The sequence below is a fragment of the Mobula birostris genome, chromosome 4 (assembly GCF_030028105.1).
Source record: "Mobula birostris isolate sMobBir1 chromosome 4, sMobBir1.hap1, whole genome shotgun sequence".
Lineage (NCBI taxonomy): Eukaryota > Metazoa > Chordata > Chondrichthyes > Myliobatiformes > Myliobatidae > Mobula > Mobula birostris.
Genome location: NC_092373.1, coordinates 203,577,280 through 203,596,019, shown reverse-complemented (window position 1 = coordinate 203,596,019; position 18,740 = coordinate 203,577,280). Strand labels below are relative to the sequence as shown.

The window sequence follows — 18,740 nt, the reverse complement described above, 5'->3', positions numbered from 1 at the left end:
TGTTGACATTGAATGAGAGGTTGTTGTTGTGACACCACTCAGCCAGATTTTCAATCTCCCTTCTATATGCTGATTTGTCACCACCTTTGATCCGGCCTATGACTGTAGTGTCATCAGCAAACTTGAGTATGCCATTGGAGCTCTGCTTAGCCTCACAGTCATAAGGGTAAAGCGAGTAGAACAGGGGGTAAAGCACACAGCCTTGTGGTGCACCTCTGCTGATGGAGATTTTGGAGGAGATGTTGTTGCCAAATGACTGGGATCTGCAAGTATGGAACTCGAGGAGCCAGTTGAACTCTTGGGCCCCTCTGTTCTACAACACATCCTGGGGCCTTACACATCACTGTGAAAGTCCTAGCTAAATTTGACTTCCCAAAATCAACATTTTGCATTAAACTGAATTTGCTATTCCTTGGCCCACTTATCCTGCTGATCAAGAAACTTTAGATAATCTTCTTCGTTGCCCACCATGTCACCTATATTAATGTCATCTGCAAAATTACTGAATATTCCTTTCACATTCTTTTCCAAATCGTTGACATAGCTGACAAACAGCAGCGGGTCCCTTACTGACCTCTGAGGCAGGAACCTACTTCAAAATTCAAAGTAAAGTTATTATCTAAATACATATGTATCACCATATATTGCCCCGTGATTCATTTTATTGTGGGCATTCACAGTAGATACAAAGAAACATTGGCTTTTATTATTGGTTTTTATTGAGATAAGCAGGGTATAGACCATTCCGGTGCTTCGAGCTTCGCCGGCCAGCAATCACTGATTTAACCCTAACTTAATCAGGGGACAGTATGCAATGCCAGATTAACCTGGAAGTTGGTACGTCTTTGGACTGTGGGAGGAAACCAGAGCACCCAGAGGAAACCCACATGGTCACGAGGGGATACATACAAACTCCAACCTGGGTCGTTGGTACTGTAAAGCATTGTGCTAACCACTGCACTGCTGTGTCCACAATAGAATCAATGAAAAACTACTCATAAACAAAGATGGACAGACAACCAATGTGCAAAAGACAATAAATTGTGCAAAAAGAAAAACTAATAATAATAATAATAATAGATAAATAAGTTATAAATAGTATTGGGAACATTAGCTGTGGAGTCCTTGAAAGTGAGTCCATAGGTTGTGAAATGAGCTTAGTGTCGAAGTGAGTGAAGTTACCTATGTCAGTTCAGGAACCTGATGGTTGAGGGGTAATGCAGCAGGCCAGGCAGCCTCTCTAGGAGGAGGTACAGTCGACGTTTCAGGCCGAGACCCTTCGTCAGGACTAACTGAAGGAAAAGTTTTCCTTCAGTTAGTCCTGACGAAGGGTCTCGGCCTGAAACGTCGACTGTACCTCCTCCTAGAGATGCTGCCTGGCCTGCTGCGTTCACCAGCAACTTTGAGGTATGTTGCTTGAATTTCCAGCATCTGCAGAATTCCTGTTGGTTGAGGGGTAATAACTGTTCCTGAACCTGGTGGTGTAGGACTCGAGGCACCTGTACTTTCTTCCTGAGGGCAACAGTGAGAAGAGAGCATGAACTTGATCGTAGGGGTCCTTGATGATGGATGCTGCTTTCCTGTGACAGAGCTTCCTTGCAGATGTGCTCAATGTTGGGCACAAGTTCTGAGAAAAACCCTTCCCCCATCACTCCCTGCCTAATATCAAGCCAATGCGTATCCAATTAGTCAGCTCTTCCTGGATTCTATCTGCTTAACCTCTCCTTGTAGGACAATCCTCTCTTCCCAGTCATAGGTGCCTGGAGCACGCTGTCAAGGGCAGTGGTGGAAGCAGTGATGATAATGGCATTTGACAGACACATGAACAGGCAGAGGTTGAATGGATATAGACCATGTGTAGGTTTCTGAGCAGTCCATCTACACTACCTTACTATTTTTGCTCTCTTTCTGCACTGCTTATTTGTTAAAATATATTTTTTACTGTAACTCATAGTATATCTTATGTATTGCAATGTATTGCTGCTGCAAAACAACAAATTTCATGACATACACTGAGTGTGTTTCTGTATGTTCATGGTCTTCTGCTGCTGTAGCCCATCAACTTCAAGGTTCAACGTGTTGTGTGTTCAGAGGTGCTCTCCTGCTCACCACTGTTGTAATGTGTGGTTATTTGAGTTACTGTCACCTTCCAGTCAGCTTGAAACAGTCTGGTCATTCTCCTCTCACCTCTCTCATTAACAAGGAATTTTCACCCACAGAATGGCCAATCACTGGATATTTTTTGTTTTTTTCACACCATCCTCTGTAAACTCTAGAGACTATTCTGCATGAAAATTCCAGGAGAAGAGTATGTTCTAAGATGCACAAACCACTCCATCTAGCACCAGCAGTCATTCCATGGACAATGTCTCTTAGATCACATTTCTTCCCCATTCTGATGTTTGGTCTGAACAACAACTGAACCTCTTGACCATGTCTGCAAGCTTTTATGCATTGAGTTGCTGCCACGTGATTGGCTGATTAGATATTTGCATTAATGAGCAGGTGTACCTAATAAAGTGGCCAATTGTGTAAGTCTGTGATTATAAACCTGATTCTAATTTTAATTCAAATGCAGCTTAAATTGGCATCATGGTCAGCATAGACACTGTGGGCTGAATGAATGTTTCCTGTTCTGTACTGGTCCTATGTGTTAAATTCAAATGCTCATACAGACAACATCTACTACACTGTCTTCGGTCTTCAAAATTAGCTCCTTAAAAATCTCCATCAAGTTAAAACTAACTTAAATATGCAACCTACAGACTCACTTTCAAGCTCCACAACTCACATTCTCAGTATTATTTAATATACTGTATTAATATATGTATATTTGAGCTGTCTTTGTCAGACTGTTTCTTCCCCCCATAGACACTGCCTGACCTGTGTTGCTTAAGATTTTCAGCATTTGCAGAATCTCTTGTGTGTGACAAATTGTAATTCTAACAGCTCTAGACTGCCTCCACTGGAGAGAATGGGTAACTACAGTTCTCTCCCTTCTGTTTCCCCAGAAACTCGAAGTCTGTCTTTGCGGGATGACGTGCTGATTGACATTGATGACAGACAGCCTCTGATTCCCAGCCAGGTGAGGGTGTGCTTCAAACCTCTAAATGCACCCACAGCACAGGTGGAGGATGCTGCTGGGATCTGCATATGCATGGACACTTTGTGTTCTGTGTGCTGACTTTGACTGCTGTTGTGTGGTAATGGCTTGCTGAATGTCTGAACCATTCATGTTGTACCTTCCCCTTGAATAGTGCTATGGGCTGTCCTTTTTGGGATTCAGGCAGAATCTGTAAGGAGCAAAACAAGTTTCACGGAATAAAGCTGTACACCACAGAAAGAGGCCCTTCATCCCATCCAGTCCATGCCAGCATAATCTTCTGCTTACTCCCATCGACCTGCATCTGGAAAATAGCATTCCAAACCTCTCCCATCCATGTAACTATTCAATCTTCTCTGAAATTTTACAATCAAACCCTCACCCACCACTTCCAATGGCTGGTTGTTCCATACTGTCACCACCCTCCGACTGAAACAGTTCCCCCTCAAATTCCTCTGAAATGTGCACCACAGTGGTGTAGCGGTTAGCACAATGCTATTACAGCTGGGGGGGGGGGGTCATTTCTGACTTCATCTGTAAGGGGTTTGTACATTCTCCCCGTGGAATGCATGGGCTTTCTCTGGGTCCTCTGGTTTCCTTCTACCAAAGACATACAAATTAGTAGGTTAATTGGTCATTGTAAATTGTTCTGTGATTAGTCTAGGGATAAATCAGGGGTTCCTGTGCAGAGTGCCTTGAAGGCTTCACAGGGCCAATTCCTCACTGTATTTCTAAATAAAATAAAAGTAATAAGAATTTCATCTTTCACCTTAAACCTCTAGTTCTAGTCTCTGGGTTAATTTTAGATCTGTCAAACTGAACTCAATGTCCCATCTGACACCTAATTAACGTTTTACACCTCCTCTCTTATCCTAATACTCTCCCTGCTTATCCTCATCGTCCTCTTTTACCCCTTCTCTTTTCCTATCACCTCCCTCTTGTTCCCTCCTCCTTCCCTTTCTCCTATGGTCCTCTCTCCTCTCCCATCAGATTCTTTCTTCTTCTGCCCTTCATCTTTTCCACCAATCACCTCCCAGCTTCTCACTTCATTCCTGTCCCCCACCCATGCATCTTCCCCCTTACCTGGCCTCACCAGTCACCTGCCAGCTTGTTCTCCTCTCCCTCCCTCACCTTCTTATTCTGGCTTCTTCCCTTTTCCTTTCCATTCCTGATGAAGGGTCTCGGCCTGAAATGTTGACTGTTTATTCATTTCCATAGGTTCTGCATGGCCTTCTGATTTCCTCCAGCATTTTGTGTGTGTGTGTGTGTTGCTCAAGGTTTTCAGCATCTGCAGAATCTCTTATGTTTATATTTTATACAGTTCTAGCACAATCCTTCCCTGAGAATTTCTCCTAATGTGACATCAGAGGTATCAATGGCAAAGTCAATGTTTAAAGTTTAAATTTATTTTCAAAGCGTTATGTCATCTCCAACCTTGAGATTCACCTTCTTGCACTCAGCCACAAAACAGAGAAGCTCAATAGAATTCACTAAACACCACAGACAACCAGGTATTCAATTTGCAAAAGAGGACAAATCATGCAAACAGCAAACAAAAAGAAAAAAAAATACACAGGGAACATGAACTACAGAGTCCACGGCTGCGGAGCCCGGACAGGTCTGAGGTGAGGGAAGCCCATCCAGAAGTCCGATGGCTGTAGGGCAACAGTTTGTAAATTTTCAGTGGTACTCACTGAGATTTGTCTTGTTAATTATAGCTTCTGCCTGAGTGGGGTACAAGCTAAATGACTGGGTGGAAAGGTGCAATGTAGATCCTTCAAAAGTAACGTTCATTTTGGAATTTTGCAGGAGATCACGTTTGAGCAAATGTGGAAGCAGGCTGTCAAGGGGGTGGGTGGGCACTCATGGCTGGGTCAGTATCCCTTTCCTCCTCTTAGACCAGAAGACATTGGAGCAGAGTTAGGCCATTCAGCCCTTCAAGTCTGCTCCACTATTCCATCATGGCTCATTTATTTTCCCTCTCAACCCCATTCTCCTGCCTTCTGCCTGTAAACTTTCATGTGCTGACTAATCAAGAAGCTATCCACCTCCACTTTAAATATACAGCCATCCGTAGCAATGAATTCCACAGATTAACCACCCTCTGGCTAAAGAGATTCCTCTTCATTTCAGTCCTAAAGAGACGTCCTTCTATTCTATCCTAGATTCCCCATTATTGGAAACATCACCTCCACATTCGCTGTATCTCGGCCTTTCAATATCCAGTAGGTTTCAATGAGATACAGCTATAGTCATGGCAAAGTACAGCACAGAAACAGGCCCTTCAACCTATCTAGTCTGTGCCGAGCCATTTAAGCAGCCTACTCCCATCGACTCCTACCTATCCAAACTTCTCTTAAACATTGAAATTGAGCTCATATGCACCACTTGCGTTGGCAGCCATTCCAGACTCTCACAGTCCTCTGAGTGAAGAAGTTTTCCCTCATGCTCTCCTTAAACTTTTCACCTTTCACCCTTCAGGCATGACCCCTGGTTGTAGTCCCACCTAACCTCAGTGGGAAAAGCCAGTTTGCATTTACCCTATCTATGCCCCTCATAACTCTGAACCATATAACCATATAACAATACAACACGGAAACAGGCCATCTCGGCCCTTCTAGTCCGTGCCGAATGCTTACTCTCACCTAGTCCCACCGACCTGCACTCAGCCGAGAACCCTCCATTCCTTTCCTGTCCATATATCTATCCAACTTAACTTTAAATGACAACATGGAACCTGCCTCAACCACTTCTGCTGGAAGCTCGTTCCACACAGCTACCACTCTCTGAGTAAAGAAGTTCCCCCTTGTGTTACCCCTAAACTTTTGCCCTTTAACTCTCAAATCATGTCCCCTTGTTTGAATCTCCTCCACTCTCAATGGAAAAAGCCTATCCATGACAACTCTATCTATCCCCCTCATAATTTTAAATACCTCTATCAAGTCCCCCCTCAATCTTCTACACTCCAAAGAATAAAGACCCAACTTGTTCAACCTTTCTCTGTAACTCAGGTAACATTCTAGTAAACCTTCTCTCTACTCCCTCTATTTTGTTGACATCTTTCCTATAATTCGGTGACCAGAACTGTACACAATACTTGACACGATACTCCAAATTTGGCCTTGTACAATTTCAACATTACATCCCAATTTCTATACTCAATGCTCTAATTGATAAAGGCCAGCATACCAAAAGCTTTCTTCACCACCCTATCCACATGAGATTCCACCTTCAGGGAACTATGCACCATTATTCCTAGATCCCTCTGTTCTACTGCATTCTTCAATGCCCTACCATTTACCATGTATGTCCTATTTTGATTAGTCCTACCAAAATGTAGCACCTCACATTTATCAGCATTAAACTCCATCTGCCATCTTTCAGCCCACTCTTCTAACTGGCCTAAATCTCTCTGCAAGCTTTGAAAACCTACTTCATTATCCACAACTCCACCTATCTAAGTATCATCTGCATACTTACTAATCCAATTTACCACCCCATCATCCAGATCATTATACCGCTATCAAATCTCCTCTTAATTTTCTACGTTCCAAGGAATAAAATCCTAACTATTCATCCTTTCTTTATACCTCAGGTCCTTCAGTCCCGGCAAGAGATTTTTTATATTTATCTTAATTATTTCAGCACAGCGTTACTAGCCAAAGGGCCTGTCCTTGTGTTGTAGAACTGTGTTCTATATTCTGAATCCTTCTCCCATGCCCTTGATTCTCTCCCGTGTTCTTGATTCCTCAGCTCTGGGAAAAAGATTGTGCACAGACCCAGAGCAGGAAACACTTCTCATACATTAGCCATCTAGCTTTTGGTTCTGTTTGGGTATGCTCTGACTCAGCAGGGTGGGCTGTTGGAGGCGATCACTGGTGTTGTATTTGGGATTGGATGGAGGTACACTGTTGGACTCATCATGTGTTTATTCCAACCTTCAGCTGTTGTACTAACCCAACTAACCAGGACTTTTGATCTCCAGTTTCCAGGAAGCATGACCAGCTCAGGCCTGAGTAAATCCCTTTCCATGTCCAGTCTCCATGTATGTATGGTTTCATTTACATATCTTTAATGTGTGCATGTTTAATGATTCAGTAACCTGTCATACAGAGCTATCTTCTCTCTGGTCCTTGAGGTCTATGGTTTGGGAAATGATGTACTCCCCAGATCGCCAAAGACATCACAGGATCAAGAGTGCTATCATTCCAAAGTCATTACATAGCGTTTCTTTTCCTTTCAGACTCAGTTTCAGATTTATTTATCACATGTACATCGAAACATCTCTGACCTAATTCATGTTTTACACCCCATTACGCTCCCCTTTTCTCTGGTCCTTGAGGTCTATAGCTTCGGAAGCTTCTATGTGGGAAATCTTGAACTCCATGGATCACTGAAGACATCCCAGGATCAAGATACCAGCATTTCAACATCATTACTTATTGTTTCTTATCATTTCAGATTCAGATTTAGATTTATTATCACATGTACATCGAAACTTACAATGAAATTTGTTTACATCAGGGTTTCCAATCTTTTTAATGTCATGGAGCCTTAGCATTAACTGAAGGGTCAGGATGGGAACCCCTGCTTTCCATTAACAACCAACACATCCAACGATATGCTAGGAGTACACTGAGAGAGCTAGGGCTTTTCTCTTTGGAGTGGAGGAGGATAAGAGGTGCATTAATAGAGGTGTACAAGATGATAAGAAGCATACATCAGCGCACAGCCAGAGACAGAAATGGCTATTACAAGGGGGCATAATTTTACAGTGATTGGAGGAAAATATTGGTGGGTTATTAGAGGTAAGTCTTTACACAGACAGAGGGGGGGTGGTGTGGAAGGTGCTGGTGGTAGGGGCAGATGCATTAGGGACATAAGAAACTCTTAGTCACATGGATGGAAGAAAAATGGAGGGTTACATAGGAGAGAAGTCTTAGAGTGGGTCAAAAATCAGCACAATATCTTGGGCCGAAGGACCTGTTACCTCTCATCCTCCTTCACTCCAAAGAGAAAATCCCAAACTCACTCATCATATTGGAAATTGGATTGATGTTTCAGTTCGATGAATTTTCATCTGAAGTTGATTAAAAGCTGCACATGTTTTTTTTAATCCAGCAGAGAATGGGAGTGGGCAAAGTTGTCTGTGTGAGGGTGGAGATGGCGAGAGACTGAATGACACGATAGAATTGGTGCTGGCTGTCAGGGGCTGGCTGATTAATTGCAGCTGACCTGTCTGGAAGAGGTGTGAAACCAGGGTGAGAATGAGAGGGTACAGGAGATATGCCAAGGTAGTGCAGTGGTTTGCATGGCGCTATTACAGCTTGCTGCTTCCAAGTTCACAGTTCAATTCTGGTGTTTCCTGGAAGAAGTTTATACATTCTCACGGTGAGCATGTGGCTTTCCTCCACGTGCTCGTGTTTCCTCCGTGTGCTCGGGTTTCCTCACAGAATCCAAAGGTGTACTAGTTAGTAGGTTAATTTGATATTATAACTCACCCTGTGATTAGGCTAGGGTTAAACAGGTGGGTAATACATGCAAATTGGGAGACCGCATCGCCGAGCACCTACACTCCGTCCGCCAAAAAAAGTGGGATATCCTAGTGGACACCCGTTTTAATTCCACTTCCCATTCCCATTCCGATGTCTATCCATGGTCTCCTTCGGTGTCGCAATAAGACCACATTCAGGTTGGAAGAGCAACACCTTATATTCTGTCTGGGTAGCCTCCAACCTGATGGCATGAGCATCTATTTCTTGAACTTCTGGTAATAGCCCCCACTCCCCCCTCCTTCACCTTTCCCCATTCCCTTCTCTCTCTCTCTCTCTCACTTAATCTCCTTGCCTGCCCATCTCCTCCTCCTGGTGCTCCTCCCCCCTTTTCTTTCTTCCATGGCCTTCTTTCCTCTCCTATTCTCATCAAAACCTTTCAAATGTTGAAAGGCCTAGACAGAGTAGATGTGGAAAGGATGTTTCCCTTGGTGGGAGAGCCTAAGACAAGAGGGCACAGCCTCAGGATAGAGGGGCGTCCATTTTAAACAAAGATGTGGAGAAATTTCTTTAACCAAAGGGTGGTGAATTTGTGGAATTTTTTGCCACATGCAACTGTGGAGGCCAGGTTGTTGGGTGTATTTAAGGCAGAGATTGATAGATTCTTGATTGGACATGGCATCAAAGGTTACAGGGAGAAGGCTGGGAACAGGGGTTGAGGAGGAGAAAGAGAAAGGATCAGCCATGATTGAATGGTGGAGCAGACTGGATGGGCCAGATGGCCTAATTCTGCTCCCCTATGTCTTATGATCTTATTAGATTCCCCCTTCTCCAGCCCTGTATCACCTTCACTAACCAACTTTCCAATTCTTTACTTCACCCCTCCCCCTCCCAGTTTCACCTATCACCTTGTGCTTCTCCCTCTTCCCTCACCACCTTCTAAATCTATTCATCTTTTTTCTCCAGTTCTGCTGAAGGGTCTCAGCCTGAAACGTCGACTGTACTCGTTTCCATAGATGCTGCCTGGCATGCTGAGTTCCTCCAACATTTTGTGTGTGCGTGTGTGTGTGTGTGTGTGTGTGTGTGTGTGTGTTGCTTGGAATTCCAGTACCTACAGATTTTCTCTTGTTTTTGACTAAACAGGTGGGTTCCTGGGCAACGCGACTCAAAGGACCTATTCTGTACTGTGTTTCAAAGTAAAGTAAAATAAAATAATACAATTCTGTACTGAACTGTGAGATATAGGACACCACAGTTGCAGGAGATCTGAAATAAAGAAAAGAATATTGAAAACAGGTAGCATTGGTGGAGAGAGGAAACCAGCGTTAATGTAGTAGATTGCATCTGGACTGGCCAGGCGAACTGGAAAGGCTAGTTATTTGAAATAGTTAAATTCAGTGGAGTGTGAAACTTGGTGGAAGTTCAGTGCTCTGTGTTATGTTGCTATGGGTTGTATTGGAGCAGAGTGTGAGGTCTGTGAAAGGAGATCGGAACTAAACACTCCCAAAGGAGCTAGTGTCCAAAAAGGGAAAACAATTGCTGTGCAAAAGGGACCCATGCGGAGGGGATGCCTAACACATCCGACTGCTCTTTCTAATCACCTCATCTCTCTCTTTCACTACAACTACAGCTCCCTCAAAATGCTAATCATTAAGTTCTTAGCCTTAACCTGTACTCTGCTAATCCTCCCCCTCCCTCCACTTCTTCCCCTTCCTCCTCTGAAACCCTCCTTCTCTCCCTCTCTTTGCTCCTTCCCTCTCCACACTCCCTTCATTCTCCTTACCCCTCTCCCTCATACTCCCGCTTCTCCCCTTCCCCCTCCTCTCTTCTTCCTCCTCCACCACTCCCCCAACCCCTCCTCCTCTCCTCCTTCCTGACCCCCCTTCCCCTTCCCCATTCTACTTACCTCCATTTTTCTCCCTTCTTCCTCCTCCTTTCCTCTTCCCACTGCTCTCTCCTCCATTCTCCCCACTCTGCCTTTCTTCCTCCTCCCTCTCCCTCTTTGCTTTCCCCCCTCCATCCTCCTCCTTCCACAGCGTTCCGTCGCCTCAGATGCCACCTGACCTGGATTTATTCTGGATTCCTGGCAGCCAATCTCTCTGATTTCTCAATTCCATTGTGCCTTTTCCTCTCATTCTCATCTCCTCTCTTACTTACACCTTTCTATAGATGGACAAGTTACAACCTTTCCTTGCCCTCTCTCAGCCAGCACCTCTATCTCTTCTCTCATTCAGTCCCTCTCTCTCTGCTCCCTGTCACAGATGCTCCCTTTAGATCCACCAACACTGTTCCTCCTCTGCAGCTTACAACATATCAGTCGTGAACCTCACCCAGATCTAACGAGACATCTTCCATCTGAAACGTGAACTGTTTCTCTCCCCACAGAAGCTTCCTGACCTGCAGGGGATCTCCAACTACTCCTGTTCCTAAATCAAGTTCAAGTTTATTGTTGTCATGGGCAGACGCTTCCAGGGTGTAAATGCCATAAAAATGTGCTTTTTGCACCATTATAAACATGGCAAATGTATATGCATCGTCATTATTATGTGCCAAGCCTAAAGGAAACTGTACTAACAGAGGTCTATAACATTGTGAGAGAGGCATAGACAGAGTAGATAGAAGCTTTTTCCATGGTGGGGGACAGGGGCATTTCAACAGAATAGGCTTTTCCAGCCCTTCAAGCTGCCCCGCCCCAGCAATCCCCCGATTTATCTCCTAGCATAATCACGTGACAATTTGCAATGACAATTAACCTACCAACCGGTACGTCTTTGGACAGTGGGAAGAAGCCAGAGCACCTGAAGAAAGGCCATGTAATCATGGGGAGAATGTAGAACCTCCTTAAAGACAGAGGTGGGAATTGAACCTGGGTCACTGGTACTGTAAAGCATTGTGCTAACCACTATGCTACTCTATCACCCAATAAGTACTGAATATTATTATTATATGTGGAGGCCAATACATTGGATGCATTTAAGGCAGATATAGATAGGTTCTTGAATAACCAGGGCATCAAAGGGTATGTGGAGAAGGCAGGGGAGTTGGGATGACTGGAAGAATTGGATCAGCCATGATTGAATGGCGGAGCAGACTCGGTGGGCTGAATGGCCTACTTCTGCTCCTATATCTTATGGTCTTAAAAAGGGAGCAAAATAGTGAGATAGTGTTCATGGGTTCATGGACCATTCAGAAATCTGATGGTGGAAGAGAATAAGCTGTTCCTGAATTGTTGAATGTGTGTCCTCAGGCTTCTGTATCTCCTCCTTGATGGTAGCAATAAGAAGAAGGCATGTCTTGCGTGATGGGGGTCCTGAATGATTGAGGCATTGACTTTTGAAAATGCTCTCGATGCTGGGAGGTTAACTTCACAAATCTTGTGAAATTTTGTCAAACAAAGATGTTTCTAGGACTGGAGAACCTGAGTTATAAGGAAAGATTGAATAGGTTAGGACTTTATTCCTTAGAATGTAGAAGATTGAGAGGAGATTTAGAGGTATACAAAATTATGAGGGGAAGAGATAGAATATATACAAGTAGGCTTTTTCCATTGAGATTGGGTGGGACTGCAACTAGACGTCATAGGTCAAGGATGAAAGGTGAAAAGTTGAAGGGGAACATGAGAGGAAACTTCTTCACTCAGTGGGTGGAGTGAGCTGCCAGTGCAAATAGTCCATGAAAGATCGATTTCAATGTTTAAGCAAAGTTTGATTAGGTACATGGATAGTAAGGGGACGGATGGCTATGATCCTGGTGCAGGACAATGGGAGTAGGTAGTGTGAATGGTTTGCAATGGACTAGATGTGCTGAAGTGCCTGTTTTTTTGTGTTATACTTTTCTGTGAATTTATGACTCTATGTTTCAATCAACTCAGTCTTTTAAACCTCAGGGAACTTGGACTCAATCAGTAAAACCTACGTCATAATTTAGCCTGCTTGACCTGTTCAATCTGAGCAGAGCTGAGCCCAACACTACCTCACCAACACATTAACATCAAATTAGAATCAGATTTATTACCACTGATTTGTATGACGTGACATTTGTTGTTTATTGGCAGCAGTGTAGTACAAAGACATAGAATTACTACAGATTGCAAAATAAATAAATAAATAGTGTGTATAATGGAGCAAATGAGGTAGTGTTTATGGACTGATCAGAAATCTAATGGTGGACAGAAATAAAAAAAAAGTAAAGACATGGGAGCAAATCAGAAAGTACAAACTAAGTGAGGCACGAGGGATAGGATTTCCCTGATGGCCTCTTCAGAGACTCCCTGTGCTGTCTGTGTGGAGTTTGGCACGTTTCCCCTGTGACCACATAGGTTTCCTTCCTAAAAGAATAGGACAGAATAGAACGTTATTGTCATTGTTCAAGACAACAAGATTGCAGTACTTCTCCAGTTCGTGCAAAACAGGTACTTACAATGCCTGTGGTATGGCTTAATTTTTAAAAGGTCCCATGTTTACATGCAACGAGTGATTTCAATAGTCCATAACCCTCAAAGGCCACTGGCGAGCCGGGGTGTAGCATTATTCAGCTGCACGACAGCCCTCGGGAAGAAACTGTTTCTCAGTCTTACTGTCTTGGCTATGGTGTTTCTGTATCTCCTACCAGATAGCAGGGAGTTAAACAGACAGTGTCCGGGATGGGATGGGTCTTTAATGATGCTACAAACGTCCCATAGGCATCAAGAGTTGTATATTGTGCCCAGGTCTGGTAGTTCAGTCCCAACGATGTGCTAAGCTGTCCTAATCACCCGTTGGAGTGCCAAAGACACGTGGGTTCATGGGTTACCTTGGCACTGACAGTTGTGTGATGGCTACCATAGCATTTACAGTGCCAGTCACCCGGTTCAATTCCTGCTACTGTCTGTAAGGAGTTTGTACTTTCTCCCTATGACCATGTGGGTTTCATCCACGTGCTCTGACTTGCAAGACATACTGGTTAGTAGGTTAGTGGGCATTGTGGGTTGGTTGGGCCAGGAGGGAGTGTTACTGTGCTGTATCTCTAAATCAAAAAATAAAAATAAATAAAAATAATTCCAAATCAGAATCAGATCTCTTTGCAGATTACCAAATCTACAATAAATTACAAAGATACTTAAGTAGTGTTGGAAAAGGGAATAATGAGGTAGCGTTCCTGAAATGTGATGGCGGAGGGGAAGCAGCTGTCCCTGAGTAATATTATAGTGGCTAACTAATCTACAATACTGCATGACTTTGGGCTGTGGGAGGAAACCCAGGCGATCACAGGGAAATGTGCAAATGCCACACAAATAACAGCAGAGGTCAGGATCAAACCTGGGTCACTGAAACTATGAAGCAGAGGTGCCCAGTGGTACTAATCTAGGGATCCATAGGCAGCATCTGCTGTAGAATTAGAAATGTATATTACTGTGAAAAGGTCTTATGCATATATATATATGTAACAAGCATACCTGAGATATTTGCACATTACTGTAGTAATTTTATGCATTGCACTGTACTACTGCCACAATAACAAAGCAAACTTCATGACATATGTGAATGATGATAAACCTGATTCTGATATGGGTCTCTATTGTGGATTGAGAGTGGGAAGCGGGGGCATGGAGAGGGGAATCACAGTTGGGAAAAAGGGAAGGGAGAAGGGAGGAGCAGGAGGCACCAGAGAGACATTCTGTAATGATCAATAAACCAATTGTTTAGGATCAAATAACCTTGCCTGGTGTCTCAGGGCTGGGTGTGTCTGCACCTACGCCACCCCACCCCTGGCACCCCTTCTCTGCCACCTGCCTCACACCCCTCCCACGGTGCTCCACCCTCACCATTCCCAACATCCTTTGCTTATTCCAGGTTTACAAACTCGCTCTTCCTTTCATGTTGACAAATACAGTACTGTGCAAAGTCTCAGGCATCCTAGCTGCCTATACTGTATGTGCCTCAGAGTTTTCACAGTACTGTAGTCCTCTCCCATGTGTGAGTGGGTTAATGATCATTCCTGAACTAACACTTTGTTTCTGTTGCATTGTTACATGGACAAAATCAGGAGATAACGTGGGTAAGTGTCAGGGAACTTACTATCATTTGATATCCACACTGTTCTGATATTCTAGTGATCACCAATCGGGATTCAATTCCTGTCATTGTCTATAAGGAGTTTGTACACTCTCTCCAAGAACACATGGCTTTCCTCTGGCTGCTCCAGTTTCCTCCCACATTCCAAAGACATACGGGTTAGGGTTCGTCAGTTGTGGGTATGCTGTGTTGGAGCCAGAAGCGTGACAACACGGGTGAGTTGCCCCCAGCACATCCTCAGACTGACACAATGACACATGTCACTGTATGTTTCAAAATACATGTGACTAATAAACTCTTATATCTTTCTTTGTGCTGGGGGTGTCATGCACCAAAGAGGGACTCCTGATCTCCCAATTTGGCACTTTCTTTATCTACCTGGACTTCACTTTCTCTGTAACTGTAACTCTGTATTCTATACTTGGATTTCCTTTCAATGAAAGGTTCTATCGTACTCTTGAACTGACATCTCATACACGAAAGATGAACTCAATCTACTGTGCCTCATCATAGAGGCGTACAAGATTGTAAGAGGCATTGATAGAGTGGACAGCCTGAGACTTCCCCTGGGGTGGAAATGGCTGATACCAGGGGACATAATGTTAAGGATGTCAGAGATAATTTTATTACACAGAGAGTGGTGGGCTTTTGGAACGCCCAGCCAGGGATGGTGGTAGAAGCAGATACATTAGGAACATTGAAGAAACTCTTAGATAGGCGCAAGGATGATAGGAAAATGGAGGGTTATGTGGGAGGGAAGGGTTAGATTGATCTTAGAGTAGGTTAAAGGATTGGCACAACATTGTGGGCCAAAGAACCTGTACTATGCTGTACTGTTGTGTATTTAATGTTCTGTCATGGCCCTTCACCTCATTTGTCTACCTGCACTGCACTTTCTCTGTAAATGTAACTCTACGTGTATCCAGAAATCTGATTTCATTTTTACCTTCGGAGCTGAAGCACAGACTCTATCCCATCATTGTCACTCTTTAACAGATATCTTATACACTGAAGATGTAACTATAAATTGCACATTCCATGGTGACGTAAGATTTTTACTCTGCATGTTTTTTCAATTCAATTCAATAATCCTTATTTCTCACCCCACTTTGCGATTACCCTTGCATGATTTTTGTTCACCACCCCTCCAGGGCTTCACCTATCACCTTCTAGCTGTTTCTCCTTCCCTTCCGCCCCCTCATTTTATTCTGGCATCTCCCCTTTTCTAGTCCTGAAGAAAGGTCTTAGCCTGAAATGTCGACTGTTTATTCATTTCCATTGATGCTGCCTGACCTGCTGAGTTCCTCCAGCATTGCATGTGTTGCTCTGGATTTCCAGCATCTGCAGAATCTCTTATGTTTACGATTTTCTGCAATCTGTTATCTTTTTGCTACTCAATGTACTTGTGTAGGACACGATCTCCTTGGCTCGTAAACAAAGTTTTTCAATTCATGTTGAGTTTATTGTCCTCTGCTCAAGTCTACGGGTGCAGCAGCAACGTCACAGGCGCAGGGCATCTGTCAAGCAGCCTTCACAGGAAAAACATAAATTATACACAAATCTTACACAAGAGAACACAATTAGAAAAAGAAAGGCCACTTTAGTGCAAAGTGATCAAAGTCGTCACAGTGTTGACTAAACTGTACAGAAGTCCAGTGCGGGCAGGCAAAAACACCATAAGACATAGGAGCAGATGATAAGACATAAGATCATTTGGTCCATTGAGTCTGCTTCACCATTCCATCATGCCTGATGCCCTGACTAATCGGGAACCTATCAACCACCTCTTTAAATATACCCAATGGTGTGGCCTCCACAGCCGTCTGTAGCAGCAAATTTTGCAGATTCACCGTTCTCTGTTCCTCCTCATCTCTGTTTTAAATGGCTGTCTCTCTATTCTGAGGCTGTACCCTCTGGTCCTAGACTCCCACACGATAGGAAACATCCTCTCCACGTCCACTCTATCAGGCCTTTCAGTATTCAATAGGTTTCAATGAGATGCCACCACGTTATTCTAAACTCCAGTGAGTACAAGCCCAGAGCCATCAAACACTTCTCATGTGTTAACCCTTTCATTCCTGGAATCATTCTTCTGAACCACCTCTGGATCCTGTCCAATGGCAAGGCATCTTTTCTGAGATAAGGGGCCCAGAACTGCTCACAATACTAGGGTCTGACCAATGCCTTAACGCCTCAGCATTACATCTTTGCTCTTATGTTCTAGTTCAATCTAGACTTTCAATCACTTGATCTTTCAAATATTTATTCACCGCCATCATAAATGTATCTAATGATCTTTTCTTAGGTGAGGGACTCAAAATTGCTCACAATACTTCATACATTCTTAAATGACCATAATGTATCTGCCTCCTGGCAGGGTGTTCCATGCACCCAACACTCTCTGAGTAAAAAAAAAACTTACCTCTGACATCCGCTCGATACCTTCCTCCAATCATCTGTAAACTGTGTCCTCTTCTATTAGGTATTTATGCCCTTGGGGAAAAAAATCTCTGGCTGTTCACTTTATATCAATGCCTCTTATCAATCTCGAATAAGATTGACAAGGAAGAGGCTGTGGATGTTGTGTATTTGGATTTTCGAAAGGCCTTCGATAAGGTGCCGCATATGAGGCTGCTTAATAAGATGAGAGCCCATGGAATTATAGGAAAGATATTAAAATGGGTGGAGCATTGGCTGATAGGCAGAAAGCAAAGGGTGGGAATAAAGGGATCCTATTCTGATCGGTTGCCGGTTACTAGTTGTGTTCCGCAGGGGTCGGTGTTGGGGCCGCTTCTTTTTACGATGCATATCAATGATTTGGATTATGGATTAAATGGTTTTGTGGCCAAGTTTGCGGATGACACCAAGATAGGTGGAGGAGCAGGAAATGTTGGAGAAACAGAAAGGTTGCAGAGAGACTTAGTCAGTTTAGGAGAGTGGGCAAAGAAATGGCAGATGAGATACAACGTTGACAAATGTACAGTTGTACATTTCGGAAGAAGAAATAATCGAGCAGATTATTATTTAGATGGGAAGAAAATTCAAAAATCGGAAGTGCAAAGGGACTTGGGGGTCCTCGTGCAGGATACCCTAAAGGTTAACCACCAAGTTGGATTGGCGGTAAGGAAAGCGAATGCTATGTTGGCATTCATTTCAAGGGGAATAGTGTATAAGAGTAAGGAGGTGTTGATGAGGCTCTGTGGGGCATTAGTGAGATTTCATTTGGAATACTGTGTGCAGTTTTGGGCCCCCTATCTTAGAAAGGATATACTGATGTTGGAGAGAGTTCAGAGAAGATTTACGAGGATGATTCCTGGAATGCAGGGGCTAACATATGAGGAGCGTCTGTCAGCTCTTGGATTGTATTCATTAGAGTATAGAAGAATGAGAGGGGATCTCATAGAAACGTTTCGAATGTTGAAAGGGTTGGACAGAGTAGATGTGGAAAGGTTGTTTCCCTTGGTGGGTGAATCCAGGACAAGAGGCCATAGTCTTAGAATTAGAGGGTACCCAGTTAAAACAGAGATGAGGAGAAATTTTTTTAGCCAGAGGGTCGTGGATTTGGGGAATTCGTTGCCACATACAGCTGTGGAGGCCCAATCATTGAGGGTGTTTAAGGAGGAGATTGACAGGTATCTAATTAGTCAGGGTATCAAGGGATATGGGGGAAAAAGCCAGAAATTGGAACTAGATGGGTGAATAGTTTAGCTCATGGGGGAGCTGTGGAGCAGACTCGATGGGCCGAATGGCTTACTTCTGCTCCTTTGTCTTGTGATCTTGTGGTCTTGTGATCATCTTATACACCTCTATCAAGTCACCTTTCATTCTTCTCCGTTCAAAAGAGAAAACACAGGGCTTTATTTGACTAAACCAAGGTCAGTGGGGCTGCAGATATTTCACGTCAGCACAGCACTCCCTCCACACCGAGCTTTCTTTCACTGACTTGTCAAATCTTACTTATTTTTTCAGGAAGATGAGTTTGTTGACTGGTGGAGCAAGTTCTATGCTTCAACAGGAGAGAGACACAAGTGCGGCACTTACCTGGACAAAGGCTTTGATACCCTTGAGGTAAGCAGAGTTCTCTCTCTCCGA

General features: G+C 43.7%; 1 protein-coding gene across 6 annotated transcripts in view; it reads left to right on the top strand.

Moving 5' to 3' along the window:
- dysf (dysferlin, limb girdle muscular dystrophy 2B (autosomal recessive)) overlaps positions 1–18,740 on the top strand; it is a 391,959-nt gene that overhangs the window by 278,295 nt on the left and 94,924 nt on the right. For 4 of the 6 annotated variants that reach the window (XM_072256784.1, XM_072256786.1, XM_072256783.1 and 1 more), the window contains 3 exons: positions 3,012–3,085; positions 7,089–7,148; positions 18,618–18,716. In XM_072256784.1, coding sequence (XP_072112885.1) covers positions 3,012–3,085; positions 7,089–7,148; positions 18,618–18,716 — 233 coding nt within the window. The remainder of the gene's footprint in view (positions 1–3,011; positions 3,086–7,088; positions 7,149–18,617; positions 18,717–18,740) is intronic. The other 2 variants (XM_072256788.1, XM_072256789.1) reach the window with 1 other exon arrangement.